Here is a 15,025-nt window from a genome sequence, read left to right on the forward strand (position 1 = left end):
GCCCACGGGCTGGTGGACGGCTGGATCACGTCGTCTTGGATCATCTCTTTCACCTAATGCTTGATCGCTTCCTTTTCTACTGGAGACACTCTGTAAGGATGCTGGCGAAGAGATGACGTTGAAAAACAGTCCGCAAATTCATTCACGAGACTCAGTAGACGGTCTTTCTGATGGTCCTTATCTGTTCTCAGATTGCTGAAACTCAGATTGCTGAGACGATGTGGTTTCCAACGTGGCAATGTCAGTAACGTCAGTGATTTCGCGAAGAAACGCGATTCTCGTTCCGCGCGGTACATGCCGATACTCGTTGCTAAAGGTTTTTAGCAAAACGACTGAACGTTTGTTTCGCACCTGAAGAAGCCCTCTGGCTATACAAACGTGGTGCTCAAGAAGCAGGAGCATGTTTGCCTCAGCAATTCCTTCGGAGTGGTCCTCCATGTCGCATCGAAAAAGGGTAAGCACTCTGCTCTTGGGTGGCAAAGTGACGTGATCGTCCGCTACACGAAGTGCGATGTCGTGGTCGTTGTCATTACCGTTCGCTATGGCTTGCGCAGTAGCGAAGCTGATTTTTAGTCTCTTGCAGGTCGATGATGGCACCGTTCGCCCGAAGGAAATCTATGCCGAGTATAAGGTCCTTTGAACGTTCAGGAAGAATGACGAAGTCGCCGATGTACGTGAAGCCCAGAATGTTGACTCGTGCCATGCACCGGCCCATTGGAGTTATGAGATGCCCTCCTGCAGTACCAATCTGAGTTCCGGTCCATTACGTCGAAACTTTGTTCAGTATACGCGCGAGATTCTGGCTCATAACAGACGTGTATCTATGATAACTGACACGGAACTACACCGCTTTCTTTGTGTAAATTACATCATATTGCGGTCGTCGTAGTGGCGGATATTCAGCGTTCGCAAGGTCAGCAACCTCACCTCCGCAGTTCGCTGGACTCAGTTTTTCCGGGAGGCTGGGCTGGGTGAGCGACGCCTCATTGCTCTTGGCGTGAATAGGGGGCTGGAAGACGTGTTTCGGGCGGCTGAAGGTGACCGCGGTTCACAAAATTGTGGGGCAAGCGAGGTCCTGGTGTCTGCGAGGTATGCTTCAATCTCCAGGGGGCGTTCACCATTGAGCGGGCACTGCGCATTCAGTGAAAATCCACGGAGCCCAGCTCGGCGGTAAGGACACGCCTTGTAGAGGTGATCGGCTTCACTGCAATGAAAACACAAGGGCCTTCGGTCTGTGGTGCGCCATACGTCCCTCTTGCAGAGTGGCCATGTTTCAGCCATGAATGGCGTGCGGGGAGTCCTGAAGTGGCCAGTTGCTGGTTCAACGGCGCGTACATCGTGAAAATCCGGGTCGTCGCGCGCATCGTGAAAAGTCGGAGACAATGAACTTCGCGCAGCTTCCGGAAACGACATGAGAGCTGTGGCTGCCGTACCTCGTGCTGTGGTGTCGCGCTTCGCTCTTGGACTTGTACTGCCTGCTTGATTTGTTCCCGGACGACCTCAGCCAGAGCGAGTCGCGGTACCGATGCCGGAGTCACCTGAAGCTTTTGGGGCTCTTCTCGAACAACAAGCCTAATGAGCTCCCGCAAGGCGTCGGTATTGTCCAAAGGTATAGCGAGAGGAGCACGCGATAGGGTCGACACGTCGTGGTTGTACTGCCTTGTTCGTTGCTGCAGTGGCTTTTCCATTGATATGGCTTCGGCGAGAAACTCTGGAACAGTCTTTGGTGGGTTGCGTATTAGGCCACCGAAGAACTATTGCTTGACACCGCGCATCAAGATCCTGAGCTTCCTTTCTTCCTGCATGGATGGATCTGCGCGTCGGAATAGTCGGCACATATCTTCCACAAACATTGCAACGCTTTCGTTCTGCCGCTGTACACTCGCCTGAACTGCAGATTCAGCTCGCTTCATGCGATCGAGGCTGGCGTATGTGCTGATTAGCTGCCGTCGGAATTCGTCCCATGTCAATAAGGTCGCCTCACGGTTCTCAAACCATGTCCGCGCATAGCCCTCGAGGGCAAAATAGGCGTTGCCTAGCTTCCGCTCTGGAGTCCAGCCGCTGAATTCTGTGACCCGCTCAAAGTGATCGAGCCAGTCCTCAACATCTTCGAAGGTGTCCCCATGGAAGGATGTGAGGATTCGCGGCTGGTGAAGGAAGACCTCGGTCGGTGCCGTTGAGGAAGAAGACGGAACCGATGTACTCATCCTTCTGACTGTATTCGGTAGAGGCTTGTGCTCAGGTAGCAGTCCTAGAAGGCGAAGGCTTCTCCGTACGTGAACAGGAGTCAGCTCGACCGGACTTCGTACTGGGCTTATTGTAGGCGGCGTTCGTTCTGGAAGTGGTAGCATGTACCCAGCACCTCCCCCAGAAAAATGTAACGTTGATTGAAGACAGAGTTTTACAAAAGTGATGTTTCTCTTTAATGGTGGGCCAGAAGAATTGCGTGCAGCTTACGCAATTCATCGTCTTTCGTGGCGCCGACCTTCGCGCGTGCCGTCCTGCAGTGAGGGAGCCCCACATCTTCGTGTCAATATAAAGAAAACACTAACATGTGCTGTTTTGTTTTGCAGATGCCGTGTTGACCGAGGACGACTTCAAAAAGTACAAACCTACCTGGTCTGCGCCAGTGACGAACGAGTTTTTAGCCTACAAGTTTTACACTCCACCTTTTCCATCCAGCGGCGTGTTGCTACTCCCAGTGATTCCGTCAGGAGCGCTCAAGTAAGTGCCCCTGCCGCCCCCCCCTCGTAAAAAAAAACTATGCTACAGAATACGGCTTGCCCAGGCGTGACACGCAATACCAAAACTTTTCCACTTACCTGCGCTCCAGTTTCCACTAATATTCTAGGAAATGTTGGCATTTAGATGTGGATGTAATTGAAAGCTTCACGATATGCGGTTTTTAAGTAGGCGCAATGCTAATATTCACGTGTAACAACCCAGTTTATCGGACACTCCCAGCTGCGTCAGCAGTTGCTTAGCCTTACCTATGCCTTGTTGACACGTTCTTGTGTTGCAGGAGGTTTCTTACGGAAAAAAAGAAGCATTATTCATTTTGGAGGTTGTATCAGAGGCCTAGTGGGAGGGGGGTACGTGAAACGTCTTCTGCATGCTACTAATTGTGTAGGTGCAGTAGGTGCAGAATCAGACATAACAAAATGCAGAAGTCACTTTTCTGTAGTTTTAACATCCACCAACTTCCCGGCGCAGTGTTTCAGTCAACACATATTTACGTGTTATAGGCCGGGGAAATGTATTACTTATGTTACCGCTGGTGGGCGTGTTACGGGCTTATTTTGCAATCTCCTTCTCTCCATCACCCTCACCATCATCAACCTATGTTAAGTCCAGTGCAAGACGAAGGCCTCTCCATGCGATCATCAATTATCCCTGTCAGCCTATTCCAACTTGCGCCTGCGAATTTCTTAATTTCATCACCTCACCCAGTCTTTTACCGCCCTCGAATGCGTTTCCCTTTTCTTGACACCCATTCTGTGGCTCTAACGGTCCACCGGTTATCTAAGCTATGGATTACATGATTTGCCCACCTGTATTTCTTTCTCTGAATGTCAATTAGAACATCGGCTATGCCCGTTTGCTCTCTGATTCACACCACTCTGCTGCTGTCTCGTAATGTTACGCCTATCATTCTTTGTTCCATCGCTCTTTGTGTGGTCCTTAACTTGTTTTCGAGCTTCTTTGGCAGTTTCCAAGTTCCTGCTTTAGATGTTAGCACCAGTAATTCTACCGGTGCGTTGATTGTACGCATATATTTTTAGTGATTATCGTAAGCTTCCGATAAAGATCTGAGTATGTCTGCCCAATTTTATTCTTCTGTAAGTTTCCTTCTCATGATCAGGGTACCCTGTGAGTAATTGTCGTAGCTAAACGCATTCCTTCACATACTCTAGTTGAAGACTGGCGATCGTGAACTCGTGCGCCCTTGCCAGGCTATTGATCATTATCTTAGTTATGTGCATAATAATATTCAACGCCCCTCTTGCACTCTCTCTGTTAAGGTCCTCAACCAATTGCTGTAACTCGTCCCCAGTGTTGTTGAATGGCACAATGTCATCCGCAAACCACTGGTTGCTGATATATTCGCCTTTGATTCTCACCCCTATAACCCGTGCCAATTTAATAGCTTGAATACTTCTTCCAAACACGCAGTGAATAACACTGGAGAGATTTTGTCTTCTTGTTTGACCCCTTTCTTTATAGGTATCTTCCTGCTTGTGGAGAATTTGGGTAGCTGTGGAATGTTTCTAGATATTTGCCAAGATATTTATGTAAGCCTCCTCTACTCCTTTATTACGTACTGCGTCTATGACTGCTACTATCTCTACTGAATTAGGTGCATTTTTGTAATGTATGAAAGCCATCTAGAGAGTTGACTGCAATCTGCAGTCTTCTCGGTTACCTGATTGATTACACGGGTGTTATCTATTGTACAGTATCCCTTCCTAAATCGAGACTTTTCCTTTGGTTGACTCATGTTAAGCATTGCCCTTATTCTACTGAAAATTATCTTCGTGAATATTTTATACGATACTGGAGGGGGGGGAGTATTCTTCAAGAGTCCACCTAGTGGACTGTATATTTCGGCCGCTGCTGATTGGATGCAGTTGTACGAGCGAGGAGGGGACGAGCGGCCCTAGCCAATGAACAGCAGCCCGAATGGACAGCCCACTAGGTGGACTCCTACAGAATACCTCCCTGGAAGTAAGCTAATGGGCCTATAAAGTTTCAATTCTTTAACGTCTTCCTTTTTGTAAATTACTACAATGTTGACATTAGTCCAGTTCTCTGGGACCCTTAGTATAAAGGACCGCAAGCTTTTCAAGCATGATATCTCTTCCATCTTTGATTAAATTGACCGTTATTCCATCTTCATCTGCCGCCTTTCCTCGATGCTTGTATTCTTAAGCCCTTCTAACCTTGTCGGAAGGTATTGAAGGAGCCTCTGTAACCTGTTCATTACTACTTTCAAAGGAGGTGTCCTAGCTGCTCTGGGTATTGTGTAGACCAGTACAGAATTTTCCGCTGATTTTGCTATATCTTCGAAAGTGCTGATGATGTGGCCCTGCTTATTTTGCAATGCATATATCATGGCTTGTACTATGGCAAGTCTTCTTTTCCCTGGTTTCATGCTGCATCCATTTATTACTGCTTCCTCAGTCTTTCTTACTTTATTGTTCCGAATATCCTAGATTTTCTTCTTGTTGATTAGTTTTTAAAATTTCGGAAATTATAGCTGCTATCTCGAGTTGGACTGTTTCATTCTTTATGGTTTCTTTATTGAGTCTTTCGTTGCTTGGGAGAGCTGACCTATTTTTTGCCTTGGTGCATTGCCTCACACTTCAAGTGCTGCTTCTCAAGTCGGCCTATTTACAGTTTCATTTGCTAACTCTGCGTCATGTACATCTCGCTCTTCTAAGGCAGCATATTTGTTTTCAAGTGCCAGCCTCAATTGGGCTCCTTTTGTGCTTACTGCATCTAGATTGGCCTGTTTCTTCTCGACAAATTTTACTCTTTCTCTCTTAAGATTCAGGTGAAGTCGAGACATCACTAACCTATGATCACTGCGCTTGACCACGTAACAGTTCTACTTCCTGCACTATGCTGGGATCAGCAGAAAGTATGAAATCGATTTCATTCCTTGTTTAATCATTAGGGCTTTTCCAGGTCCACTTTATGTTTGTACTCTTTCTGAAAAAGGTGTTCATTATTCATAGCTTATTCGTTTCCACAAATTCCTCTAGTGTTTTTAGAGCTGACGCAGTAGTTGCCAATTTAATGTTTACCAGCCAGCTTTTTGCCGTTTCTGCATTGAAGTCGCTCATTATTCAGTATACTGAGTTTGCGCTTTTATCACGGCTAATTCCAGGTTTTCCTAGAGCTGATCTACTTTCTCATCATGATGACCTGAGGTTAGAGCGTACACGCTTGTCCCACCTTTTATCTTTTAGATTATATTACGACTGCTGCTAACCTCTCAATAGTGCTGTAGAATTCAATGCCGCCGCTATGTACTACCTGGGACAAATGTATATAGAAATTGACAGAGTTGCTTGGCAAACCAGCTGGCCTTAATATTGCCGTAAAGCAGGAACTGGCCTCCCGTGCCCAATCTCCCATGGAGTCCTATATCTTGTACATCGAGGACGTGCTAGCACTTCGTCGTAAGGCCGATCACGACATGACAGAAGCTGAGGAGGTCGGGAACGTGCTTAAGGGCATTACTGACTAGGCGTTTAATTGGCTCATGTGTAAAAGCTGCTCTACAGTTGATGTAATCATTAAAAACTGCCGACAATTCGAGCAGGCCAAAAGCCGACGCGTCTTGCAACGGTTCTCCAGACTTCCCGATACCGCCGCAATGTCGACGTGGGAAGATCTAACCGCACAACAGCATGCGTCGGCATCAGAGGACGTGGTGCGAATCGTTAGACGTGAACTGGATGCGATGGCGCCCGCAGCTTTCTGTTGGCGTAGCCCTGATGCTACCACATATACAGTTCCTCTTGTACAAGCCATCGTTCACCAGGAACCTGAAAACATTGGTTTACATTCTGTGTGTGCTGTCGCCCTTGCCAGAGCTAACTAATGCGTTTTTACTATTTTCGCTCCACCCAGACGCTTCTCTCCGCATTATCGCAAGCCGGATGAGTGGAGAACGGCGGATGACCAGCCGATATGTTCCACCTGTCGCCGAATTGGTCACGTCGCCCCATAGTGTCGCAACTCGTGGCCCTCAACACCTCGCACGCCGACCAAGCTGAGCCGTTTTGATCGAAATCCCCGCAATGTTTCGCCCACCGCTGAGTCTAACAGCGCCGACAAGTTTGCTAGGAAGACGTGGTGCAGCCGCTCACCGTCGCCACGCGTACACGAATCTCGGTCACTGCAAACACGTCGCCCATCTTCCCCCTTCGCCGCCGCCACGTCGGCTTTCGTCCATTGTGGCGTTTGGCCGCACCATTTCGGAAAACTACGAAATAGAGCCCTCGTAGGTGGTGCTGCATTGCCTACTACCGCGGCAAATCCTCTATCTGTGCCCACGAGGAGCAGTGTAATAGACGTTAAAATAGACGGCGTACTTGTCCAAGCGATCGTCGACACTGGAGCCCACGTATCTGTGATGAGTGCTATCTTACGTAGACGCTTAAACAAGGTCCTCACCCCAGCAGCTGCCCGAGTGCGTCGTGTGGCCGACGAAGGCATGCTGGTTGTTCTCAGAATGTGTACTGCGCGTTTAAGTATAGCCAGCCACCCTATTTCTGTTCTCTTTTCTGTGATCGACAACTGCCCTCACCACGTTATCCTTAGATTGGACTTTTTATCCACTCATTCTGCTCTCATCGAGCGCGCGACTGGCGTTCTTCAGTTGGTACTGCCACAACTCGCCGATGCTCCGAGCACCGCCCTATCGCACTTCTGCTCGCTTCACGATGTGCGTCTGTCACCCGAGCCAGTTACTTACGTCACCTTGACCGCCCACCACAGGTTCCTTATGTTGAATATGTGATTCGCCCGATCATCGATGTGCTTTTGAACCGGAACGTTGCTGTTCCGCATACGTTGGTCACGGTTACTAATAACGACGTCGTTCTACTACTTCTGAATTTCAGCCTGTGCCCACAAGTGATTCTGGTCGGAATGTTCTTGGCCAGCGTTATTAGTGGTTCCGCAGTTGACATTGAGAGTCTGAATGCCGAGAGTGGCTTATTAGCGCCAATTTCCGCTAACAGCTCTAGTTCCTTAACGGATGACTTCGCGAACATGATTGCACCTGATCTCACTTCTGCACAGGCCACGGACATACGTCACCTGCTTGAATCGTACAGTGACATCTTTGATTTAGGCGACAGGCCTTTAGGCCAAACATCGGTCGTTCACCACCGTATAAACACTGGAGACACGAATCCGATTCATCGGGGTCCCTATCGGGTATCGCATGCAGAACGTCGAGTCATCAAATCAGAAGTGGACAAAATGCTCCGCAAAAGGGTCATCGAGCCATCAGCCAGCCCTTGGGCTTCGTCTGTCGTCCTTGTGAAAAACAGAGATTGTAGCTGACGCTTTTGCACCGATTGTCGCCAGTTAAGCAAGCTCACCCGAAAAGACGTCTACCCACTACCACGAATCGATGACGCCTTGGATTGCTTGCACGGAGCAACATGCTTCTCGTCCATCGATCTACGATCCAGCTACTGGCAGATCTCAGTTGATGAAACGGACCGCGAGAAGACGGCCTTTAGTCACGCCGGATGGCTTATATCAGTTCAAAGTTATGTCCTTTGGCCTATGCCATGCTTCTGCGACATTAGAACATATGATGGACTCTCTTCTGCGAGGCTACAAATGGACCAACTGTCGCTGTTACTTTGACGGCGTTATTGTTTTTTTCTCCCACGCTCGGCAGCCACTTTACCCCACTCGCTGCAATTCTTGCGGTTTTCCGAAAAGCCGGCCTTCAACTGAACTCCACGAAGTGTATATTCGGGCGCCGTCAGATTACAGTGGTGGGACACCTCGTTGACGCATGCAGTGTCCAACCAGATCCGGAAAAAGTTCGCGCAGTACGCAGTTGTCCTGTGCCACGTTCTGCTTCTGACTTTCGCTGCTTTGCCGGCCTGTGTTATTACAGCCGCCGTTTCTTAAAAAATTTCGCGGACATTGCTCGGCCTTTGACAGATCTTCTAAAGAACACGCCATTTTCATGGGCCCGAAACAGGCTCACGCTTTCGCCGCTGTCATCGGCTTTCTGACCACCCCTCCCATACTTCTCCACTTTGATCCATCTGCACCGACCGAAGTCCACACTGACGCAAGTGGCCACAGCATCGGCGCTGTTCTCACCCAACTGCACAATGGTACTGAGGGCGTCATAGCTTACCGCAGCCGCCTGCTGTCACTCGCCAAGAGAAATTACTCCATCACCGAGCGGGAGTGCTTGGTTTTAGTTTGAGCTGTCACGCAGTTTCGGCCATATTTGTACGGCGACACGTCCTCGATTGTTACAGACCACCACGCCCTCGCTGGCTGTCTTCCCTCCGGGACCCCGCAGGACAGCTTGGTCACTGGGCTTTGCGGCTCCAGGAATTTTCATTTGTTGTCAACTATAAGTCTGGAGTTCTGCACAAGGACGCTGACTGCTTCTCGCGTTACCGCTGGATCCCCCTGATACATTTGCGCATGATTCGGTGACCTGCGTGATGGCTTTAACTGACATGACCAACATGCGCTCTGAACAACAATGGGACGCATCCTTTCAGTCCACCATCGCCGGAGTGCAATTTGGCAGCACTGACGGCACGTGCCGCGTGTTCGTGCTGCATGACGGCATCCTGTACCGCCGCAATATCAATCCTGGCGGCCCCGAGTTGCTCCTTGTCCTTCCTCGTCATCTGCAATCCGTCGTTCTCGAACAACTTCAGGATGCACCGACGGCGGAACACCTTGGAGTTTTGCGTACATACGACCGCGTACGATGCTGGTTCTTCTGGCCGCGTCTCTACCGCTCTGTGCGTCGTTATGTCTCAACTGGATGAAACCCCGCCGGATGAAACCTCTCCTGACACCTGTCGGATGACACCATCCAATTGAAGTTCCCTGTGAACCGTTCTCTCGTGTAGGCCTTGACCTGCTTGGCCCTTTTCCGACGAAGACTAGGCGGAAGTGGATCACCCTCGCTATTGATTACGCGACATTCTACATAGAGATGAGCATTAGGTAGATATGATAGAAAAACGCAAAAATAAAACTGAATAAATAAATAAATTAGTAATATTTCGAATATATAGATATAGATATAATATATAGAAACTATCACGGAATCACATATTGGAACGCCTCTCATAGCGTAGCGTCGGCTGGCGATTTAAAGCTTAGCGGTGTCCGAATAACAGGTTTTAAACCGAATCGAATGAGAATTGAATAGCGCCAAAAGCTAATCGATTCGAATATCGTTTGCTGTTCAATATTTCTAGAATAATGAAGTGGCGTTCTCACGTTTGATACAAACCGATCTTCATAGCCTAGTATATTCACAAGATGAGCAAGTTTCTGTCGATACATTACACTTTAGGAAGTGTTCCACAATAAAGCATAACTGGGGCATCGAAATAATTGGAGAACTTAATTTGATCTTTCACGAAAGGCTGGTGATTGCGAAAGGTAGCCGTGTAACTTGAATAGTATTGCGCGCTAAGCGATGTTGCGTGCTCCCGTCTTCTTGTCTTTTGTGTCTACTGCAGTGGCCGTGATGTAGGTTATAGTATTTTTTCCCAGACTTCGCGAATGGGCGAGAAGTTTTGATGATATATTATGTTCGAAAGCGATTTGAAGACTATTACTATCTACAAATAGACGATTTGATTTGAAGATTGAATCCTGTGGAGCTATAGTTGATTTGGTATTCGCAAGTTTCGGATAGCGACATATCCCTAATTACGCACCATGCATAAATAAATGAACGCTATAATGTTTATTCAGGTAATGAAGATATTACTCCGTCACTTGTCCTGGGGTATGTATTCGAATAGGAAAAGGGGAGATGACTCACAATGTCTTGTATTAACAATTTAATACTTTTGTTTACCTTCACTACTTCTCTTGATATTTTTTTTTATTTCCGAACTGCAGACTTTCAGAGACGCTGAAACAAGGTGGACCTGGACTTTCTAAAGGGGAAGAACTAATTCTTTATATGAACATAGACTCCACCAGGTATGAGGATTTCTTTATTCTTTGCGACTTTTTGTGGCAAGTAAATATGACAAGAGCTGGCACAGAAAATGCAAAAAATGCACGGAACAAACTTTTCATAGCTATCGCTGTGAAATTCTAGGGACGAATGGTTCGGCGGCCGGTTATAATCATTACATAAATTTCTGCTACGGTTTCTCCTATCGGACATATAATTTGAAGGCGCTGCCGTGCCCAATAAAATTGGTTCCTACGTTAAAGGGACACTAAAGCTAGACAATAAATCAGTTTTGACTACTGAAGCATTGTTTGAGAACCCTCCAGGTAGTCATTTCAAAAAAATGGTTTGATTAGTAGATGAGAAAATGCAGGTCCAATTATCAGTATTTGAATTTCGCGCCGAAACCCCAGCGCCGCTACGTCAGCGTGACGTCAGGGATTCCAAAGTATGTTTTCGCATTTGAGCCGCGTTGGCTTAATAAAGCTTCCCGAAACTTACCACGTTTAACATTTGGTTCCTTTAGAGCACAATGTAGTCAATCTGTACCGCAATATATAGTTAGTAGGCGTTTGAAGATGCCAAGAAAATCTACGACGTCACAGCCCCCAGGTGCCGGAACTTAAGTAGGTTTCGCCACCCGCATTTCGTTCTTGCGCGTTTTCTGGCTTACCAAACATCTTATCGTTATAAGAGTGCTGTTTTTGGCGTTGTAGAACGGTAATTTACTGATGCAGAAGAAATCATTTTTCACTTTAGTGACCCTTTAACCTCTCGCGTCCAGTGCCCACATTTGTAGACAAACATGGGCGCTCTAAACTGAAGTGGACCTCATAAAGTTACCCAATTTCCAGAGAAGGACACCATATGTCAGCTGAGGCGGCCCTTGAAGAGAAAGGTGGTGGTCAGGAGTTCAAGCACCATTTTCTGATGTCGCGTTTTGATTTCGCGACGCGGTATTTTTACTTCGGAACGTGCTTTTTTGTATATATAACGTTATTTATTTTTCTGTGAGCTCCTGAAACACTGTGATATCTACTTTTAGACATAGTTGCTCATTGAATTGCCTACACTTTTTCCTGTCTTGAAGAGGTTAAAGGAGCGCTGACGAACAGTTTAAAACTCGATATAATGCCGAGATTCATTTCTGGGGACACACACACAGAACAAGATATCCATAAGAGAGTGGAGCTTGTAACTAATATAAATTCGTTATAAGGTAGGTGCGGGGAGTCGACTGCAGTGTGCAGCAGTCGGCGACGTCGACCTCAACATGTGATGCATCGTAAACATTTGCGGCCAAACAACAACGTTACACGGCTACTTTTTAGTGCAGGTCTGCATGCCGTCAGCGTAGCACAGCGCACTCGTTCGATTTTTGCTGATCCCTGAACTGTGACTGCGGTGCTGTGCCGTTATGCAGGCTGCACTTCCAGTTTTGCTCAGCTGTTGCTTATGGCGGTACACGGTCCGAGCAAGTCGTGCTCAAGAGTTTTACACTTAAGAGGAAATAAAACAAATTCCGACTACCGCTGCTCTGTGCTTACTGAAATTTAGCACTAAGATCACATTCATTGTGCAGATAGCTAATCATAACCCTTGAGATCCTGACTTGCCTGGATGTAACAAAAAACAAAACTAGCTGCTGCCAAGGTGGTGCTACCATATATCTGGCATATACTTGGGTCGCCTCCTATCGGTAGCTGCAGAAGCTAAGGCAGCTATTAAAGCGTGGTGACCACGTAGGAAAGGCGAGTGGTTTGATGATGCTTAGGCAAGAAAGTTATCATCAGCCACGTCTAGTGCAGCGGCAACTAGCGTCAGCATAGCTTCGTCGTCACTGGATGACGAAATGTGGACGGCCATAACATCGCACGCGGCAATCGTGCTCGTGATGGAGCTGGAGAATCAGCAAAACAGAGGTCGTGCTTTGGCATCCTCATCACGGATTTGTGAAATCACGTGGCGGACTGTGTGTACAAAACCTCACATGCAGCTATGCACCTCTTTTTGTTCTCCTAAATAAAAACTAGCACTGGTCACTATAAATAAAGCTACGAAAATTAATTTTCCTCTGAAATCAAAATTTGGACTGGTCACTTTACCTAAAGCTTCAAATATTACACATCCCGTGCTATTTCTGGGACAGAAACCGGTTTCAAAAGATGTATCGATGCTTGTGTTAGCCGAACGCTCATGCATTTATCAAACTACTTGCACCCGGGGATAGCATATCTCGAAGTTACCTGTCGTGGCTCGAAAAATTAGGTCGTCTCGATTGGCGATGTTTTAAATCTTTCAATTGTAGTTGTATATTTCATGTGCTTGTACTCATCGTGACATTCAACTTCAGGTAATATCTTACCCTATGTGGCACGCAAAATCTGAATCACATGCTTCGTAAGTTTTCATTCCTTAAAAATTGCAAGTACTGTGTATGTATGTCCAGATATGATTAATAATGTCCATGGTTTCCCATCTTTGCTCAGTACCTGCTTATTAGAAGTGCTGAGCTTACTAGAATAAGTACAGTACTTATTAGAAGTAATGAAGTATTACATTATAGTACTCCACGGCCTACATATTTTTACTGAACAAGTCATTCATTGTGAAAAAGAGCGGTAATTGAACAAGGATGGACAGAACACACGAACGAGGGCTGACTCGCAATGCCGCTTGACAAAAATCATGTGAACCTATATGGATATATTTAAACAGAAGCCCGATGAAAAACAAGTAAAGAAAAGAAACAGCACCGCTACGATGAACAACTATATACACAGTTACTGCACAAAGACGCTGAGAGGCTCAGATCTTATTGCGTCTGGTGATACAGCCATGGTCTGTACCTATGTTCACGTGGTTCATTATAGGAGCGCACTTTGCTTTCACTCTTTCTTTATGAGCTGCGTTCTTGATAAATTTTGTGTATATAGGATTACGCAATTTCTCCCGTGTTCAATACAGGCACTTTTTCACTGTGAACGAAAAGCAACTTGCCAAGCTTTTCAGTCCTGTTACATCATCGCAGTGAAATATTTACGGCAGATAACACCTCCACGGGCTTTTGTGCTATGTGTGAAAGTAATGCCACAGGTTGAAGTTATTTTCATGAAACCTGCTTTGTGTTAACATACATAGTCAAATTTGGAGGCTTTTGCAGGAGAGAGAGAGAGAAAGAAAGTATGGGATGCGAGAGGCTCAGGGTTACTGCCGCCGGTAATTGCTGACAATTAAATAATGCGCGCTTGTCAGCAGGTACTATTTCGGCGCATCCTACTGTTTTCTTTCTGCAGATTGAAGGAGAGTCTGAGCAGCGTGCTTGCAAAGTTACCAGAGCTCGATGGAGAAGCACCCGACAAAGTAAGAGACTGGCATTACATAGTGTAAACTAGTGGACAAGATAAATTGGGCATCGCTCTACCGACTGACTTTTTAAATTCTTTTACAGCCTCCGAGTTTCTTGGAAGATAAAAGTGCTGCATGCATATAAAAATGAAATAAAAGGATGGGCCGAACACATCTAGCGATTAATGTCGACGTAAATGCCATTCACATTGTACAACGTAGTGACATGTACTTCCAGGGTCGAGACGTGTATGCAGTTGAAATCCCCTCTACTACTCGATGGTGATGATGATTGATTGGCACCTCCTTTGAAACGGGGCAGAGACAAACCTTTACCTAACCTGCTTGAGTTATTCAGATGTGCTATCAGTGTGTTTCCCGCCCGCTGGCATTCGTGTATACACTTCTTTAATCTTCCCTATTTACCTTCTATTGCTGCCTATGCCTGTAATGGATCCGGTTTTATTAGTCTCTTCCCTGCTATTTTTCCACGAATACTGTAAAGTTCTCTTGCTTATCTCGACTGCTGATCGGTTGCTACCCTTCCGTCTAGTTTAAATCAAGCACTTCTCGAAGTTGTATGTTACGTACGGGTCTAGCTAGGTGAATTCCCTCGCATTCCATTAGGATGTGCAGAGTGGTCTGCGGATTTTCGTTGCAGGTGACGCATGCTTCACTTGATTCTGAATGTTTGCTCCAGTAAGTTATTGTCCTTTGGCAACCAGCTCGAACCTCAATTAGCCAGGCACATCTGCTCGTGTTCGTACACATTTTCTCTTCTAATTTCTTTTTTCTCACTCTTCTAAATGTGCATGGTCTGCTTTGTATCGAGTCTTCGGATCCAATTTGCAGTCCCTGTCTCTTGCAGTTTCTGATTACTGATTGTTGTCTGTCTACACTTCCAGTTACGCTGTACTTGGATGCCAACCTTCTTGCCCTGTTCCTTCATTCTTTGTCCACGCTTTT

The 15,025-nt window shown here is 46.6% G+C and overlaps 1 protein-coding gene across 2 annotated transcripts in view; it reads left to right on the top strand.

Annotated features, from left to right (window-relative positions):
* The window catches only part of LOC135899103 (scoloptoxin SSD14-like), a 99,642-nt gene that overhangs the window by 42,126 nt on the left and 42,491 nt on the right, over positions 1-15,025 (top strand). For both annotated transcript variants that reach the window (XM_065428380.2, XM_065428381.2), the window contains 3 exons: positions 2,574-2,724; positions 10,651-10,734; positions 14,008-14,074. In XM_065428380.2, coding sequence (XP_065284452.1) covers positions 2,574-2,724; positions 10,651-10,734; positions 14,008-14,074 — 302 coding nt within the window. The remainder of the gene's footprint in view (positions 1-2,573; positions 2,725-10,650; positions 10,735-14,007; positions 14,075-15,025) is intronic.

The sequence above is a fragment of the Dermacentor albipictus genome, chromosome 7 (assembly GCF_038994185.2).
Source record: "Dermacentor albipictus isolate Rhodes 1998 colony chromosome 7, USDA_Dalb.pri_finalv2, whole genome shotgun sequence".
NCBI classification, from domain to species: Eukaryota; Metazoa; Arthropoda; class Arachnida; order Ixodida; family Ixodidae; genus Dermacentor; species Dermacentor albipictus.